The 17633-nt window shown below is 36.9% G+C and overlaps 1 protein-coding gene across 3 annotated transcripts in view; it reads right to left on the bottom strand.

Annotated features, from left to right (window-relative positions):
* Positions 1-12939, bottom strand: part of ASZ1 (ankyrin repeat, SAM and basic leucine zipper domain containing 1) — a 55176-nt gene extending 42237 nt beyond the window's left edge. For all 3 annotated transcript variants that reach the window (XM_032305115.1, XM_032305117.1, XM_032305116.1), the window contains exons 1-4: positions 12801-12939; positions 12293-12392; positions 10007-10129; positions 7391-7502 (exon numbers count right to left, since the gene is read on the bottom strand). In XM_032305115.1, the coding sequence (XP_032161006.1) occupies positions 7391-7502; positions 10007-10129; positions 12293-12392; positions 12801-12905 (440 nt within the window). In that variant the 5' untranslated portion in view covers positions 12906-12939. The remainder of the gene's footprint in view (positions 1-7390; positions 7503-10006; positions 10130-12292; positions 12393-12800) is intronic.
* Positions 12940-17633: the final 4694 nt, after the last annotated feature.

Genomic DNA, 17633 nt, shown 5'->3' with positions numbered 1-17633 from the left:
TTGCATACATGGTAAACCTGCTAACAAAGATAAAATCAGTTCCTATATGCAGATAAAGAAAACACAGGTAAATAAGATGAGCAAAGGATCTGGATAGGCAATTTACAAAGATAAACTGGAAGAAAAACCCTGCAACATAACAATTTCGAGTATTGTTTTCTAAATAAGCTATTTTTAAATTCTTTCTGAAAATATTATTGTGACTTCAGCCAATGTTTTCAGAGCAAAGATATGCTACATATTTACTTAAGACTAGAAAACAAGTTAATCTTATAATCCAAAATTACACCTCAATCTACCAAATGCTCCAGTGACATTTACAACTAAATTTATATTCTGAGAAAGTAACATTTTTCCCAGAGTATTTTCTGTCTATTAGAAGAGGCAATAACATTCAACAAGTTAACAATCACACAATGATTACGTCAAAACCTTGGATATCAGTTAATGTGTGCTGTCTTATCAATGGTAATAAAAACATCTATTGAAATTAAAATGCCACATCATTCTACAAAACCTTTATCTCATGTCTGAGCAGTCTGAATATAATAAACTTCTTTGCCAGGAAAACAGCCTTCTAAACATAAAAATATACGCAACATTTTTTAATGCAAGAAAATGTTTCAGAAAAAATGTTTCAGAAAACCTGGAGAGAAGAACCCACACAATTCCTGAAAACAGAATATAGAGGTGCCTGGGTGGCTCAGTGGGTTGGGGCCTCTGCCTTCGGCTCAGGTCATGATCTCAGGCTCCTGGGATAGAGCCCCGCATCAGGCTCTCTGATCAGCAGGGAGCCTGCTTCCCCCTCTCTCTGCCTGCCTCTGCCTGCTTGTGATCTCTGTCAAACAAATAAGTAAAACCTTAAAACACACACACACACACACACACACACACACACACACACACAGAGAAATTATAGGGGTGCTCAGTGGCTCAGTCAGTTAACTATCTGTCTTGGGCTCAAGTCATGATCTCAGGGTCCTGGAAATGGAATGGAGCCCCATGCCAGACTCTCTGCTCAGCAGCGGTCTACTTCTCCCTCTCCCCCTGCCCTTCCCCTTCTGCTCATGCTCTGTCTCTGGCTTTCTCTCTCCAATAAATAAATAAAATCCTTTTTAAAAACCCCAGAAATTATAATTATATATACTTTCTGAAAGTTTACTATTACTCTAACAATAAAAATTTCAACTCCAAACTTAAGGCTAGACTGAAGAAGTTTTCAAAAAATTTTTTAAAGAATTTATTTATTTGACAGAGATAGAGCACACACAAGTAGGGGGAGCAGGAGGCAGAAGGAGAAGTAGGCTCCCCACTGAGCAGGGAGCCTGATATAAGACGCGATCCCAGGACCTCAGGATCCTGACCTGAGCCAAAGGCAGACACTTGACTAACTGAGCAACCTAGGTGCTCCAAGAAGTTTTCAAATTTTATCATATATCCAGTCATCTAATACATACCTTTTAGACCTTAATAATTTATAATGTCATTGGTTACCACATTACCCATATGAAAAGAAAAACAATGGTTGGTAAGTCCATATTATGGCACAACTGCCAAGTTGGGAGTAATTTGATTATAGGCCATCTTGTTTTCAGGGCTAAATATGACTAAGCTACATTGAGTGATATTTTTGTGTTCACATACTTGCTTTTGACATCTGTGCAATTTTAAAATGAAAACATTCATCTATCTACAATAATTTGGGAAAAAGAAGAAAAAAAATCCCAAGATATAAGGCAAGTAACACAAACACGTGTTTTACAACAATTAGAAAAGACCATGTTATTTAAACTGGTTGTGTTGAAAAATCCTGAACATAGACAAGATGGGAAACATAAATACATTCCTATGGTAGATCCTGTTTGGATTAAACTGTTGTAAATTCCTTTATGAAAGCTGTGCTACATTCTAAGTTTTAAATATTTGAGAGCCACTTTTCTGTTCTGTAAAAAACATATCTACCATGCAGGTGTAAGGATGATACTAGAAAATTTATTCAAGAGCAATCAACACACTGCCTGGTACACAGTTTCATTTAAAAACAAGCTAAAAAACTAACCCCAGAAACAAATTCTAAAGCAAAACAAAACAAAAAACAAAAAAATGACAAAACTTAAACCAGAGTTAAATTTCCATATTTGCTAGACACAGTACACTGTGCTAAGAATCGTCAGTAGCAAGGTCCAAGAGAAATATAACATATGATTTGTGTTCACTTAAAAACGGCTTTCAAGTTGTCAGTTTTTTTTTTAACCATGTGTCCCACAGGAGGAAAAATAAAAATAATTTTAAAAATTAAGAGAAAATAAAAAAACAAGGTATGTCTATAGGTGGTAATACAGAAAGTTCATCATTAAATATTAAATTAGTGCTATTTTCAACAAGATAAAAGTCTGCATGGAATGCAAGGAATTAAAGAGCTAACAAAAGATCTATAAGTAAAAAAACTTCCAAATGTTTTCATTTAGACGATGCAGTTTCTATTAATGGCAAGCTAATTTGTATCAAAATTGTGAAGGCATCTAAAACAGCCAAGTGAAATTTTATTTTTATTTCTTAAAAACTGAAGGACTAATAAAATATTGAAGAACCACTAAACCAAAATCTAGATGGCAAAACTCCAAAGAGGTAAATAAACATAGCATTTGTGGTTGTTTTTGCCTTTAGGGCATTGGCTAGTCCAGAAGAACCCAATGGAAAAAGGAGCTGTGGCTTTGGAGGCAGTGAACACAAAGAGGAACAAAATTCAAAGTTCTGGGCCTATACAAAGCAGAAAGTTTACTAAACCATACTCAATATACATTAAGCTGGAACTTTAAGGGTTACACCTTCAGGGTAAGACTACACCAGAAATAGGGGCGCCTGGGTGGCTCAGTGGGTTAAAGCCTCTGCCTCTGGCTCAGGTCATGATGTTAGGGTCCTGGGATCAAGTCCCACATCGGGCTCTCTACTCAGCAGGGAGCCTGCTTCCCCCTCTCTCTGTCTGCCTCTCTGCCCACTTGTGATCTCTGACTGTCAAATAAATAAATAAAATCTTAAAAAAAAAAAAAAAGCTACACCAGAAAGAAACTAGCTTTCTTAGTATATATCACCAAATAATCCAAGGAACTTCAACCTCTGAACTTAGGTTACATGATTGCTGGACTGATGGTGCTCAAGGTACCTTTTAGAAACATATAAATTCCTACCTGATGGCATCATGTTATTCTGACAAGTTTTAAACTCTAATGATTAGCACCTAGTCATGAGTCAGAAGCATGAGAAGCTACTGCTAATAGAAACAAACCCACCGAGATTTCAGATATTATTACTGTTATTTCTAGACTACAGTTGACCCTTGAACAACATGGGTTTGAACTGCATAGGTCCATTTATACACAGATTTTTTTCAATAAATACAGTATAGTACAGGGGCACCTGGGAGGCTCAGTCCGTTAAGCGTCCAACTCTTGATTTCAGCTTAGGTCATGATCTCAGGATTGTGGGACCCAGCTTTGTACTGGGTTCCATGCTCAGCACAGTGTCTGCTGGAGAGTCTTTCTCTCCCTCTCTCTGTATCCCTCCCCCATACATATTCTCTTTCTCTCTCTCTCAATAAATAAATAAAATCTTAAAAAAAATAGTCTAGTACTATAGTTTTTCTTTCTCCTGACTTTCTTAACATTTTCTTTTTTCTAGCTTACTTCACTGTAAGAATACAGTATATAATACACATAACATACAAAATATGTATTCATTGACTATTTATGCTATTGGTAAGGTTTCTGCTCAATAGAAGTCATTACGTTTTAGGGGAATCAAAAGTTATATGCAGATTTTTACCTTACAGGGGGTTGGTGCTCCTAACCTCTGCATTGTTCAAGGGTCAACTGCATGTTTGCCATATAAGAAGTTCTAATTTAGAGCTTGAAAATGTCTTCAGGGAACAAAGAGCTATAAAAAGTGACAGTGCTGGTAGACCCAGGTGGCATAGTCAGCTGAATGTCCTACTCTTAGTTTCAGCTCAGGTTGAGATCTCAGAGTCCTGGGATCAAGACCGGTGACCAGCGCCACACCCAGCTTGGAGTCCACTTAGGATTCTCCCTCCCCTCTCCCTCTCTCTCTGTGCACTCACGCATGCACGCACACGCTTGCTCTCTCAAATAAGTCTTTAAAAATGTGACACTGCTGGTTTTAAAAAGAATCAAACTGAAATTATGAACTCAACTGATGAGTTTAACAATAAATTAAAAGCAATAAATTAGAAGTGAGATTCAGTGACCTGAGATGGCCGACTGAAAACTATTATCCAGAATGTGACACAGTGAAACAAAGAGATGGGGAAAAAAAAGAGAGAGATGAGGTCTAACAGATACAATCAGAGACTCATAAAGAGGAAAGAACACAGGAGAGGTAATATTTGAAGAGATAATGAATGAGGTATTTTTAGAACTGAGGCATTAATCCAAAATTTAGAAAATGTTTGTCATAATGATGCTTGATGTAGGTGATAAAGACACCTTAATGATACCACCTTAAAGAGATGGATTTTTTTTCCACTGGCCATTTTCAAGATGAAACAGAAGAAATGTCAGAGATGCTGGAAGAAACTAAGAAAATTTGTCGAAAAACATTGACACCTAGAAATCAAATGGTAGATTTTATTTTTTTACTATTTTATTTATTTATTTGAGAGAGAGAGACACACACACAGCAAGAGAGCACAAGCAGGAGCAGCAGCAGAGGGAGAGAGAAAAGCAGGCTCCCTGCTGAGCAGGGAGCCCAACTTGGGGCTTGATCCCAGGACCCCAGAATCATAACCTGAGTTGAAGGCAGATGCTTTGCCAACTGAGCCACCCAGGTACCCCCGTATCAGTAGATTCTAAAGTCTACTTACATAAAATATTAGAAAGCAACATAAAATTTTAAAGCATCTGAGAGTTGCTTTTTCAAATAATCTTTAAAACATTTGAATATTATATGTTCACCATAATAATGAACCAGAATGGCTAGAGTGGTAGAAGAAAAGTGGAATAAAAGCATTTAGTGATAGCAACCTTCAGGACACTTATGTAAACATGTCTGCTGCTTTAGCAAAACAAACAGCAACAAACGTCAAACATGATTTCCCAAAAAAACAACTCAGTAGGTAAAACAAAGAAGCAGACAGTCACAGGTGTCTGAAGAACAGATATAAGCTGCTGGTCGCTATTTAGCTTAACTCAGATCTCAGGCCAGAAAAGTGAGCAATGCTCAAAAAGACTGCAAACTTCAGGTGCCTGGCACAAGTTTATGGTAGAAAAATACACTAAATTATACACTGAAAATGGTTAAAATGTCAAGTTTTATGTTACGTTTACTTTAATACCATAAATTTTTTTAAAAAAAGAAAAGAGGGGAGAGAAAAAGGATTCAAACTAAAATTCCCAGTCTTCTAACAGGTTTTGATTTTTGTTGTTGCTAATGAATTATCTATGAAATTCCCACCAAGTCTTACTGCACACTCCCTAGGTCCTGAAATTTTTTTCCTTTTTACATTGACACCAGGCTATCCTCATCTATCCAGTAATGCTATCTTTCTTATAAAATTTGCAGCCTAAAAGAACTATTTCCCATGAGTTACTCTTTTCAGCTCTATCAAGATGTTCAATTTCTATAAGAAAACACAGTTCAATTATTATACTACTTTATGCTTTGAGCTTAAAAACAGCTGAATAGTTTTTCAGATATTTCTCACATTTGTTATTTAGGTAGAGATTGCTGTAAAATTCTCTTTATTTTAGTTGAGCACATATCATTTCAAATTTTATATTCTTTCAGATTCATCAGCTTTTCTAGAGTTTTCAGTTTTGAAATTATGTGGCTGCCTTATAGCTTTAGCTTGAGATGCTAACCTTATATTATTTTAATTCAAATGGATTAAGTTTTTTTTCCCCTAAGTATACGCTGTATATCTAGAAGATATCTTCTAGTTCTTATGGAAGCAGAATAGTCTAGAACCTATGACAATGGCTTGCTTGACTTTTTTTTCAGTGTGCTTACAACACAAGTAATTGGAAGAGTAAAGATTTTGCTTTCTGTAATACAGTACCGAAGCAATTTAAAAAAAAAAAAAAAGAGCACCAGCAAAAAGCAATTTCCCATTGAACCCAGAATGGCAAATCTTATCATAAGCCATTTCTGAAGGTAAACATCAAAATTATAGTACCCATTGAGGCTTAATTCAGCTAGATGTCTTGGAGTTCCCAATTCCAAGTACAGCCAAATCCAAAAATTAGATACCTAACTATGGATTATACCATATGTGATAGAATAAAAGTTCCTGTGAATTGATTTGCTAAAAATTTGCAGGTAGTCTTTCCAGATCTTTAAAAAATCTATTTGTTAAATACTGATTATGCACTCTCTAAGTCTTTACTTTTCTCACACTAGTTTCTCAACCAGGGCACTATGATATTTGGGATGGGTACTTCTTTGTTTTGCGAGGCTGTCCTATGGACTGTGGATGTTTAGCAACATCCCTGGCCTCCACCCATTAAGCCAGTAGTGTACTCTAAACCAGCAGAATCTCCCAGGTGTGACAATCAAAAATGTTTCCAGATGTTACTTGGAATTTGGGAGACAAAACAGACACCTGCTGTCTAGCTAGCCGTCATAGAAATTAAACTAAAATTACGAGGAAAAAACCTTCTAAAATATAGTTATTTCTATATATCAGCCATTAGAGCATTATTATTTTAATGAATTATGAATAATAACTCTATTCATACTAGACATATTTCAGTTGGATAGCCTATTTCCTACTCTATTAGTTTTGAAGATTAAATAAAATAGAAAGAGATTAAATAAAACAGAAGACAGAGCCAGATTAAGAAGTCAGTAACAGAAATTTTAAGCTGATTCATTTTTTAAATTACTGACATTTCAACAGATCCAACATTTTCTATGCATCTAGACACTATTATCTATATGATATAACATAATTGGAAAAGTCTTAGGAAAATGAAAACCTTTCAATGTATTATTTTGGAATTCTTAGTATTTGTGTAGATTGTTTAGCAGGTAAGTATTATACAAAGAGAACACTAAAAGGTTTTACTATTATACCTTAATCATTCTTTTGAGTGTATGATTCTTAAGAAATGATAGTTTGTCTTCCTTTCTCTCTCATTTCAAATTAGAACATTCCTCTAAAAATTAAAAGTTGAGAGACTACTTTTGTGATATGCCCTTCCTTTGATACTCTTATAAAGTTCGAACCATAACCTTATGACCTATTTTCATTCCTCAACTATATAGCCAAGTAAACACATTGTTTATGATTTTTAAAAAAATCATGGTATCAAATGTTTAATGGGTTGATAATCAAAGAAAAATATACATCGTTTTTCATAGATAATAAGGTTCTTACCTACAAGCAACATTTGGATCAGCATTTCTTGAAAGCAGTAGTTCTACACACTTTAAGATCTGTTCCTCTGAGCCACGTGCAGAACATGCAGTTATCAAAATAGTCTGCTTATCTGTAGTGAAAAGTGAGGAAACCACCCACACACATTAAGAAGTGAAGCTGACTTCTTTTTTCATTCAAAAGATTCTAAATATTTACTGTACTGTCAAAATTTTATATCCTATTCCTAAATCTTTTACTCTTGGTAGATACATTTGTCTTCCTTCACCAAAAAATGAGATTAGGGATGAACTGCCTGAATCTCCAAAATGTATCTATATATTCAAAATATGTTTATATATCTATAATTCATTTCTTAATTTTCCTTCTTTGTTCCCCTTCCTTATTTTTTTAAAGATTTTATTTATTTATTTGACAGAGAGAGAGACAGCGAGAGCAGGAACACAAGCAGGGTGAGTGGGAGAGGGAGAAGCAGTCTTCCCTCTGAGCAGGGAGCCTGATGTGGGGCTCGATCCCAGGACCCTGGGATCATGACCTGAGACCAACACAGACGCTTAGTGACTGAGCCACTCAGGCAACCCTCCCTCTCCTTTAAGAAAATAGGAAAGTGGTAAGAACATGAATGCTGTGTAGAGATACTGCCTGGAGTTAAATAGCCTTTGGTTGATTAAAATTTGCTTTGCTGAACTTGTGGTTGAAAAACAATAACTGATGAATGTCTGGGTGGCTCAGTCAGTTAAGCATCTGCCTTAGGCTCAGGTCATGATCCCAGGGCCCTGGGATAGAGCCCCGCATTAGACTCCCTGCTCAGTGGGGAGCTTGCTTCTCCCTCTCCTGCACCCCTGCTTGTGCTCTCTAAGATACATAAATAAAACTTAAAAAAAAAGGAAATTAAAAAAAAGAAAAACAATAATTGATATTCTCTGATTTCACTTCTTTATTTCTCATTCATTTTACATCTCAGTGAAATTTCGGTTTTTATCCAAACCATCCTACTGAAAATGACCTAACTGCCACATCTACTGGTTTCTTTTTGGTCCTTTTCTACTGGGTCTCTCTGAGCTCACCCTGTTTCCTAAAAACTTCTCCCCGTGGTCCCTATGGCACCAGAAGAAATCACAGATTAAAAAAAAATAAAAACACTTTTCAGATAATAATTGGGCAATTCAAAGTAGGTCATGGCAGCTATGGTTTACATCAGTGATTTAATAATAATCAAGTATAAAGATTCTAATCCCAGTTCTGCTACTGATAAACTGACTCCAGTGATACCTTAATATCTCAGTAGATCTAGTTTATAGATAGGAAGCTGCCCTCTTTACCTAATGAGGCTAATGTTGAATACGTAAAAGAATTTATGTCAACATGCTGAGAACAATATAAACTGTTTTATAATTGTAAGTATTCCTCTGATTACAAAAATCAGAGAAAGAAAACTTCATTTTTTAAAAGTTTTTACTTCAATTCCAGCTGGTTAACATACAGTGCTATATTAGTTTCAGTTGTACAATATAGTGATTTAATACTCCCATACAATACTCGGTGCTCATCACAAGTGCACTCCTTAATCCCCTTCCCCTATTTCACCCATCCCCATATCCATCTCTCCTCTGGTAACCATCGATTTGTTCTCTATAGTTAAGCAAACTATTAATTTTTTTGAGAATATTATATACTTTCAGAAATCTCATTCCTAAGTCCAGTTTTCATTGGGTAATATTTTAAAATGACATAATAATAAGAAAAACCTATCACAGAAGCAGATTAAACATAAAACTATTGGTAAGATGGGAAGTTATACAATATACATAGATGAAAAAACAGACTAGAAATATTTTTACAAACATCTAATGTAGGTATAAAGTAAATGTAAAAATTAATTCCAAAGTGAAATCAATATATGAATTATGAAATGAATTTAACTGCCTATTGGAAACACATTAAAAATAAGTAAGCAATAATTTAATATAATAATTAAGTGGGATTTGCACATATACTCTTGTTTTTTTGAAAGCATCCAAAACAATATGGAGTAGAAATTATCTAATAACAAAGAAACAAATGGATTTAATAAGCTATCTTTGAAACACCTTAAGTGATATAATTCAGAGTTGAGTTTTAAATTCTAAAGACTGATTTTCAAGTAATTTTTGACAAAATTATTAGCTTTTTGTTTTCTCTCAATGCATTTTTTTCCTTTAAAAAATAACCAAACCCTCTAGCATAGAAATTAAAGGTATATAAAAACATAAGCAGTTATTAAGATAATATAAATGGAATCTACCTTCTTGGAAAGAGAATTTTTCCAAAAGAGAGACTATGGTTTTTAATTTTATTTTGTATCTTAATTACATAATATAACTAATAGGAAGATTTGTTTTTTAAACGGCTTTAGTTTTTTTCATTTTGCACAATAGCTGCTTGGGAATCAAGGAAATCACAGTAAACATAATCAGCTGGGCTAACTCAACATCTTACTTTTTTTTTTTTTTTTTAAGGACAAAGATTTATTTTAAAGGGAACATATAAACCCCCAAACAGATTATAATTAGGCTTCTAAACAGAGATACCTACAAAGTAAATACTCACATATTTTAAATGTTTAAAACACCTTACCTTTATCAAAACTTGCATTAGCACCTCTGTCCAAAAGGACCCGAACCAGCTCTACATTGGAAACACTAGCAGCATACATAAGAGGAGTCCATCCATACCGAAAGCTGGACTCTACACTAATTCCTGTAAAGCAAAATTCAAGTTTTTAACAGCCTCTCCCACCAAAACAAAAATTACTGTCAATTTCATATGCTTAAAATACCGTGGATAGTAACATATACCACATCATTTATAACAAAAAGGAATTTCTTGGTAATAATGGCCTAGATTTAAAAGGGTCCACACAGTAAATGACTGTAGCTCAAAAACATTCAAAGTACACTATATGGTTTGGGGGTACATATATACATACCTAATAAAAATAGAAGGACATGCATAGGAATGATAAATACCAAGGACAGCAGAGTGGTATCTCCAGGGGTAAGGAGAGAAACTGCTCTACCTTTTAGAATATCTGAAATATTTAGTAATTTAAAGAAAACTGAACATATTAACAGAAAGACTGGAGACCTCCTTGAACTGTTAGAAGTGACCGACTCAAAGGGAACTTTCTTTTTTTATCAAACTTCTCAACTGGTGCAGAAATATGTATCAAAACCAAGAATAACTTTGGAAGGCAAAAGTAAGATATTTTTTTAAAGTGTGAAATAATGACATCTGGAAGTAACCTAGGAAACGCTAAATTAAGTTACCTGTTGAAGTAAGACTTCAGGGATACTGGGGGAGAAAGTGGGAACAAAGGTATCTTTCTACTTCAGCTATATATTTATTATTGGCCTTTGAAAATGAATTTTTAAAATGTTTGTAATTAAAACATTTTTAAAGGCCTGACTAAATATCTTCTTTACCAGTAGGTCTTTTCAAGTCCTAATCTGTCAGGAAATTCATCATTTCACTGTACTTAGTCCTACTACAAACTCAAGCCCCATGGTAAATTCTCTTTTCTAAAACAAATTTCTAACTATTCTATCCCATCCAGCACTATGCACACTCCTGCATGTGTTCATATTAGGTATTAAGCCTGTTTCAATTACTCAAATTTTATTTCATTTCATTCTTCAATTAAACTCAAGTTCCATTGTCCACAAAGTCACACAGAACCTTCTTTTTTGTTACAACAGCTAGTATTTACATAATGTCTGTATGTTTTAGATCTTTACGTATTCTTTCATTTTAATACACCCCCCAAACCTTTTGATATTATGCATCCCTATTTTAAAAAGGAGGAAATTAAAGTGTAGGAAGGTTTGTTAACTTGGGTCAAGATTACAGAGCCATCAGGTGGCAGGGTTAGTAATCAAACCCAGAACTGTACTGTCTCCAAAATGATTCCTTTTTGCACTAAACCATGCAATGTCTCTAGCATAAAAGAAAAACATTTTGCTATATACAATTTCATTTAACTATTCTGTGTGAATGTCTTTGATTTACAAATAGATAGTAAATGCCTGTTATGCCTTTGGATAATTTCAATCATTATTATCAACAACACACACTCCTACATCACATAATTCAAAAAAATTAATATTTAATTTGATCACAGAAAAATGTTACAGGACCCTGGAAAGAATTGACATTTTACAAAAAGAAAATGATGCTCTGGAAGTTTAAATGGCTTTCCCAAGAAACTACAATGAATAGGCAATAAAGCTGGAACAGATATCCACATATTGTGATTCCTACCTCAGGCCCCATTACACAGACACCTAGTACAAGGAAAGAACATAGCCAAAATATACATAACTAGAAACAATTCTGGAGAAACGTAATAATATTATAGACAGCAAATGCTGAGAAAAATGTGTAAGAATTACTGGAGTGGGGTAGGATTCATCAGAACAGGCTTCTTTTTTTTTTTTTTTTTAAAGATTTTATTTATTTATTTGACAGACAAAGATCACAAGTAGGCAGAGAGACAGGCAGAGAGAGAGGAGGAAGCAGGCTCCCCGCTGAGCAGAGAGCCAGACGTGGGGCCTGGATCCCAGGACCCTGGAATCCTGACGGGAGCCAAAGGCAGAGGCTTTAACCCACTAAGCCACCCAGGCGCCCGGAATAGGCTTCTTGAAGGAGGTAGAACTGATGGAAGCAATAGGGTGGCATTCCAAATTTGAGAGTAGAAGAACAAAGTAAGGCAAAGAGAACTCAGAAGCAAGTAAAGTATATAGAACACTTGGTACATAAACATCCATTGTGCTTTCACTAGAAAAGCAACCCAAACCCTTTAAAATAAGGGACCCTCAGAAATGTAGACAACTGTGTTAGGTTGAAACTATTTTTATCTCTCACCAGAATCTAGAAGCTCCTGGACCAATGAAATATCTCCTGTGGTCAATGCTTTTTTAAATGTTTCATTCTTTTCTTCAGGGAGTAATGGCCCTTTTAATTTCTAAAAAAGAAGAAAGTTAAAAAAACCCAAAAACCTGTTATACATATTTTCATTTCCACTCCATCAGAAAACAATGATTGATTTCAGGTCTCTTTGGGGGGTGTGTGGGGGGAGTGCAACATACAAATCTCATAAGGAATTCATGTCTAAAATTATCTTCAAAGGGAATGGATAATGCTATAGGTCCAAACCCAAGTGAAGCGCTACGTATCCACGACCTAAAGAAGCACATTTGGTGGGGAAAGCACAGTAGGAAACAAAAAAACGCAGGGTTTGTTGGGAGTCTAGAAGCCTGTATTTCCACTAGGGAAACACAGGAAAGCAAGAGGTCTCACGAGGTCAGGCCAGGGGGTTGCTGATCCAGGTGCGGTCAAAAAACAAAACAAAACAAAAGGCCTCCTGGGCTACCTGAACCGCCCGGTCGAGATAACCAATCTCCCAGCCGTCATCCTCGCTCTCGCTACTCTCGCCTCCACCGGCCACTGCCAGCCCGCGTAGTGTACACGTCGCCATGCCCGCCAACCTCTCGCTAATAAAACACCACCGCCCACTCCCCTGGCGCCTGCGCACTGGAGGAGCACGCACGGTTGCGCGGGAAGGAACGTGTGCGACGGCCGAGGCCTTGGGACCTGAGGCGCAGGCGCGTGGGCATGCGTAATAGGCCTCACCTACCCTCCCTGTGGTATAGGGCAGTGCAACCCTGCGTAACATGGTAGGGTTCTTAGAACTGAAGCCGCTGGAGGGCATTGGGCGCCATGCTTCTGGTGAGTGCTTCCGGTTCTTTTCAGGGACTTACTCATTCTTTTTAGGTTGTTTGTTGAAGTTTTTGCTCTTTAAGGAATGCCGCACTTTCGTTGGAGCATAATGGGTATTAAAATGCCAAGTAAGACTAGGCTTTCTCCTCAACTCCTTCATCTGCTCCCTCGGAAAGCCTGTCAAACACGCGACCCCTGGGTAAGGGGCAACCCTTACAGATAGGAGCGCTGTCCTTGCATTCAAAAAGCGGTCGAATGGGAGCTGACAAAGGAGCCAGCAGAAAATACCATCCCAAAGGAAGAATTCTTCCTTTAATTTTCATGTGACCTCAGATCTCAGCATAGATCTGGAAACTTAAAACCATCAAAACACTTTCCCAGCTAGACACTATGGTTGCCCTAAAGGAAAAAGTCAGTCAGCAAAGGGGGAGTTGGGGAGAGAGTGGATCAAAGTGCTAGGAAGAAGAAATCATTTAAACATTCAGAGAGCAAGTAAATAATACAAACAACTCCAGGTGAAAGCCGCCCGATCTCAAACTGGCTTTTCTGCATCTAACTTCTGGATGAAACGGTAACACATTAATTATCTTTGCCACAGAAAAGTAGATCCATCAAGGAATAATGCACATTCGTGTCCCTCGAGATAATTGTTTTAAAAATTTTTATTTGACAGAGAGAGAAAGAGAAAGAGGGAGCACAAGCAAAGGGAGCAGTAGGCAGAGGGAGAAGCGGGTCCGGGTGGATCAGGGAACCCCATGCCGGCTCCATCCCAGGACCCCGGGATCATGATCTGAGCCACCCAGCGTCAACCCCCCCCCCCCGCCCACGCGCCCAAGATGATTTTATTTTTTCCTTAGAGAACCTCCAATGAAAGATTTTGAAATTATTTCCTTCAGATAATTTCACAAGTAAGTATTTTAAATAGCTTGGTTATTTTCAGCCCTACCTTGTGTTTTCTAAATGCATTCCTTTAATAAACGTTATGAATCGTTGTGTACAACCAGGCACAATTAGGTTTGGGGAGGCAACATCAAAGCTAAAACAAGCTGCCTCAAGGAGCTCACATTTTAACCAGGAAAGACAATAAGCAAGTAAACAAATAAATAAGGTTATTGCAAATTAGAGGTGCCACAAAGGAGATAAATGTGCTGGGTTTCTGGAATCACACCACTTAAGTTTCCCATCCAAACCAATTACTGCCATCAGCTGTGTGCCCTCTAGCAATTTAGCCTCTTTCTTCTGTTTCACTTTTCTAATCTGTAAAATGTACCTGCCATATAGCATTGTTTGAATAAAGTAAAGTAATGGGCTTGGCATAAGGTTAGTCTCAATGTAAGACGTAAATAAATTTTTTTTTTTTTTTTTTTTTTTTTTTTTTTTTTTTTTTTTTGTCAGAGAGAGAGAGAGAGCGTGAACACAGGCAGACAGAATGGCAGGCAGAGGCAGAGGGAGAAGCCGACTCCCTGCCGAGCAAGGAGCCCGATGTGGGACTCGATCCCAGGACGCTGGGATCATGACCTGAGCCGAAGGTAGCTGCTTAACCAACTGAGCCACCCAGGCGTCCCGACGTAAATAAATTTTAGCTACTACTATTATTGTTACTATTTTAGATGAAGTAGTTAGATGTGAGTGGAATTCTGAATGACAAGGAGCCAGCCATAAAAAAGTGAGAAAGCAGAGCTTTCCTGGCAGAGGAAATGGCTAGTACCAAGGCTTGAAGGCAGGAAAAAGTTTGCACCCAGGCCTGAGACTAAGGTGGACAGGTCAGACTTCTTTAAGCTGGTGGCGTCAAAGGCAACCATACTGTTTTGCATCATAAGCAAAATTTAAGGAAGCACTTCCTTCAGGAAGGACCTTCCAATTTTTTATTTTGTATCGAGGCACCTTTCTTACTTCATCTTCATCATTGCGCTCGCCCCTTAGACCAGAAAGGAGGCGTGAGGTTGGACCATCATGAAGGAAGAGGTGTGTATCGAGAGGACCTTATGAAATTTAAGTAATTAGTTTGGATTTTACTTTTTTTTTTTTTTTTAAGATTTTATTTATTTATTTGACAGAGAGAGATCACAAGTAGGCAGAGAGGCAGGCAGAGAGAGAGGAGGAAGCAGGCTCCCTGCCGAGCAGAGAGCCCGATGCGGGACTCCATCCCAGGACCCTGAGATCATGACCTGAGCCGAAGGCAGCGGCTTAACCCACTGAGCCACCCAGGCGCCCTGGATTTTACTTTTTAAGAACAGTATAACATTAAATATTTTTCAGCTAGCGGCACCTGGGTGGCTCAGTGGGTTAAGCCTCTGCCTTCGGCTCAGGTCACGATCTCAGGGTCCTGGGACTGAGCCCCACATCAGGTTTTCTGCTCAGCAGAGAGCCTGCTTTCCCCTTTTTCTCTGCCTGCTTCTCTGCCTACTTATCTCTCTCTCTCTGTCAAATAAATAAATAAAATCTTAAAAGAAATATTCTTCAACTAATGAAAGACATTTTGGGGTGTGTGTGTGTGTGTGTGTGTGTGTGTGTGTGTGTATTTGAAGACACACTCTTTGGTAAAGAAGGTTTTTAGTCTGAGCATTTGACTAATTAGTGGTACCATTTACTAAGATAGAAGAAGACCAGAGGATAAACTTAAAGATGAAATGAGCATCTCAAAATTAACATATTCAAAATGAAATACTGAAGTGTAGCTGTCACGTCGGTAGTTAGATGTTCAAGTATGGAGCTCAGGAGAAAGACTGGTCTTAGAGATATAAATTTGGGAATTATACCCATATTGTTACTGTGTATACATATTGATTACAAATAATAATCAATATACATGTTGTTTATTAAAAGCAAGATTTTTTTGTAAACATACATTCTTTAGATAGAGTGTGTTTCCTTTCCCCTAAAATTCATATATTGAAACCTAATCCCCAAAATGATGGTATTTGTAGGTGGGGACTTTTGGAGATAATTGGGTCATGAGGGCAGAATTTCATTAATGGGATTAGTGCCTTTATAAAATTATGAGACCCCAGGAGTTCTCTTGCCCTTCCCACTATGTGAAGACACAACCAGATACTCTATGAACCTGGAAGTGAGCTCTCACCAGACGTTGAATCTGTCATCACCTTAATTTTGGACTTCCCAGCCTCCAGAATGTGAGAAGTAAATTTCTCTTATTTATAAGTCATCCAGTCTGTGGTATTCTGTTACAACAGTCCAAATAGACCATGACAATAGATAAGATAATTCCAGAATTTATGTGAAAGGCAAAGGAACTAGATAGCTAAAACAATTCTGAGAAAGAGGAATAAATTAGGGGAAATTTCTCAACTTGATTTTAAGTCTTACTGTGTAGTTACAGTAATCAGGACTGTGTGGTATTGAAGAAAGGATAAACACATAGATCGATGGAACAGAACAGAGAAGCCGGAAATAGACCCACACAAGTAAGACCAAGTGATTTTTTTTTTTTTTTTAGACCAAGTGATTTTTTTACCAAGGTGCAAGAACAATCCAGTTAAGGCTCTTTTTTAACATCTTCAACATATGATGCTGGATCAACTGAATATCCATAAGTTAAAAAAATATATGAACCTATCTAACCTTTTATGTCTTCTATTAAAATTAACTCAAAGTGGATCGTGAACACAAATGTGCATAGTACATTATTCCTGTTGGCCAAAAAGTGGAAACAAGTCAAATGTCCATCAGCTGATGAGTGGATAAACAAAATGTGATATCCATACCATATATATTAGTTTCCTAGAACTACATTCACAAATTACCATAAACTAGGTGGGTTATAACAACAGAAATTTATTTTCTCACCATTCTAGAGGCTAAAAGTCTGAAATCAAGGTGTCACCATTACCATGCTTTCTGTGATGATTCTAGAAGATGATCCTGTAATTGTGAACTGGAGAAAGATAGGAAAAGTGGAGAGGAGAGGATGTATTCAAAATTTTTCATGAATTGGAATCAATAGTATTCAGGGACTGTGTATGAAAGATGAGGGGGAGAGAGAAGTCAAAGCTGATGTGGTAAGAAATCAGGAAGAAGAAAATGTATTGTGGAAACAGATAAGTTTTGTTCTGCACAGAGAAAGTCTGAAATGCCTGAGGAATATCCATGTCCAGATAAGGTCAGGAGCTCCCTAGAGAGGCCTACACTATCAATTCAGCCTTAGAAATCATTTTCCTAAGAGGTGATAATGGACATATTAGAGTGATGGTATTGCTACAGAAGGGATAGGATGAGATGATCAGAGGACCAGGATTATATTCTTAGAGAATGACTGTTCTTTTGGGAAGTCACCAAAGAAAAGGAAGTAACAAAGGAGACTGAGAAGTAATAATTTTAGAAGCAGAAGACTAGGAAGAAATCAATGTCTCAAAAATCTTACACTGAGTTGTAGCCTAAAGATACAGCAATAATAACAATAATGATAATAAGTTCATTTTATTGTACTTCCTTTATGCCAGTCACTGTTCTGAGGGCTTTACTTATA

Source organism: Mustela erminea, chromosome 11 (genome assembly GCF_009829155.1).
Source record: "Mustela erminea isolate mMusErm1 chromosome 11, mMusErm1.Pri, whole genome shotgun sequence".
NCBI classification, from domain to species: domain Eukaryota; kingdom Metazoa; phylum Chordata; class Mammalia; order Carnivora; family Mustelidae; genus Mustela; species Mustela erminea.
Note: the sequence above shows the minus strand (reverse complement) of the source record. Positions and strands in the feature narration are given on the sequence as shown.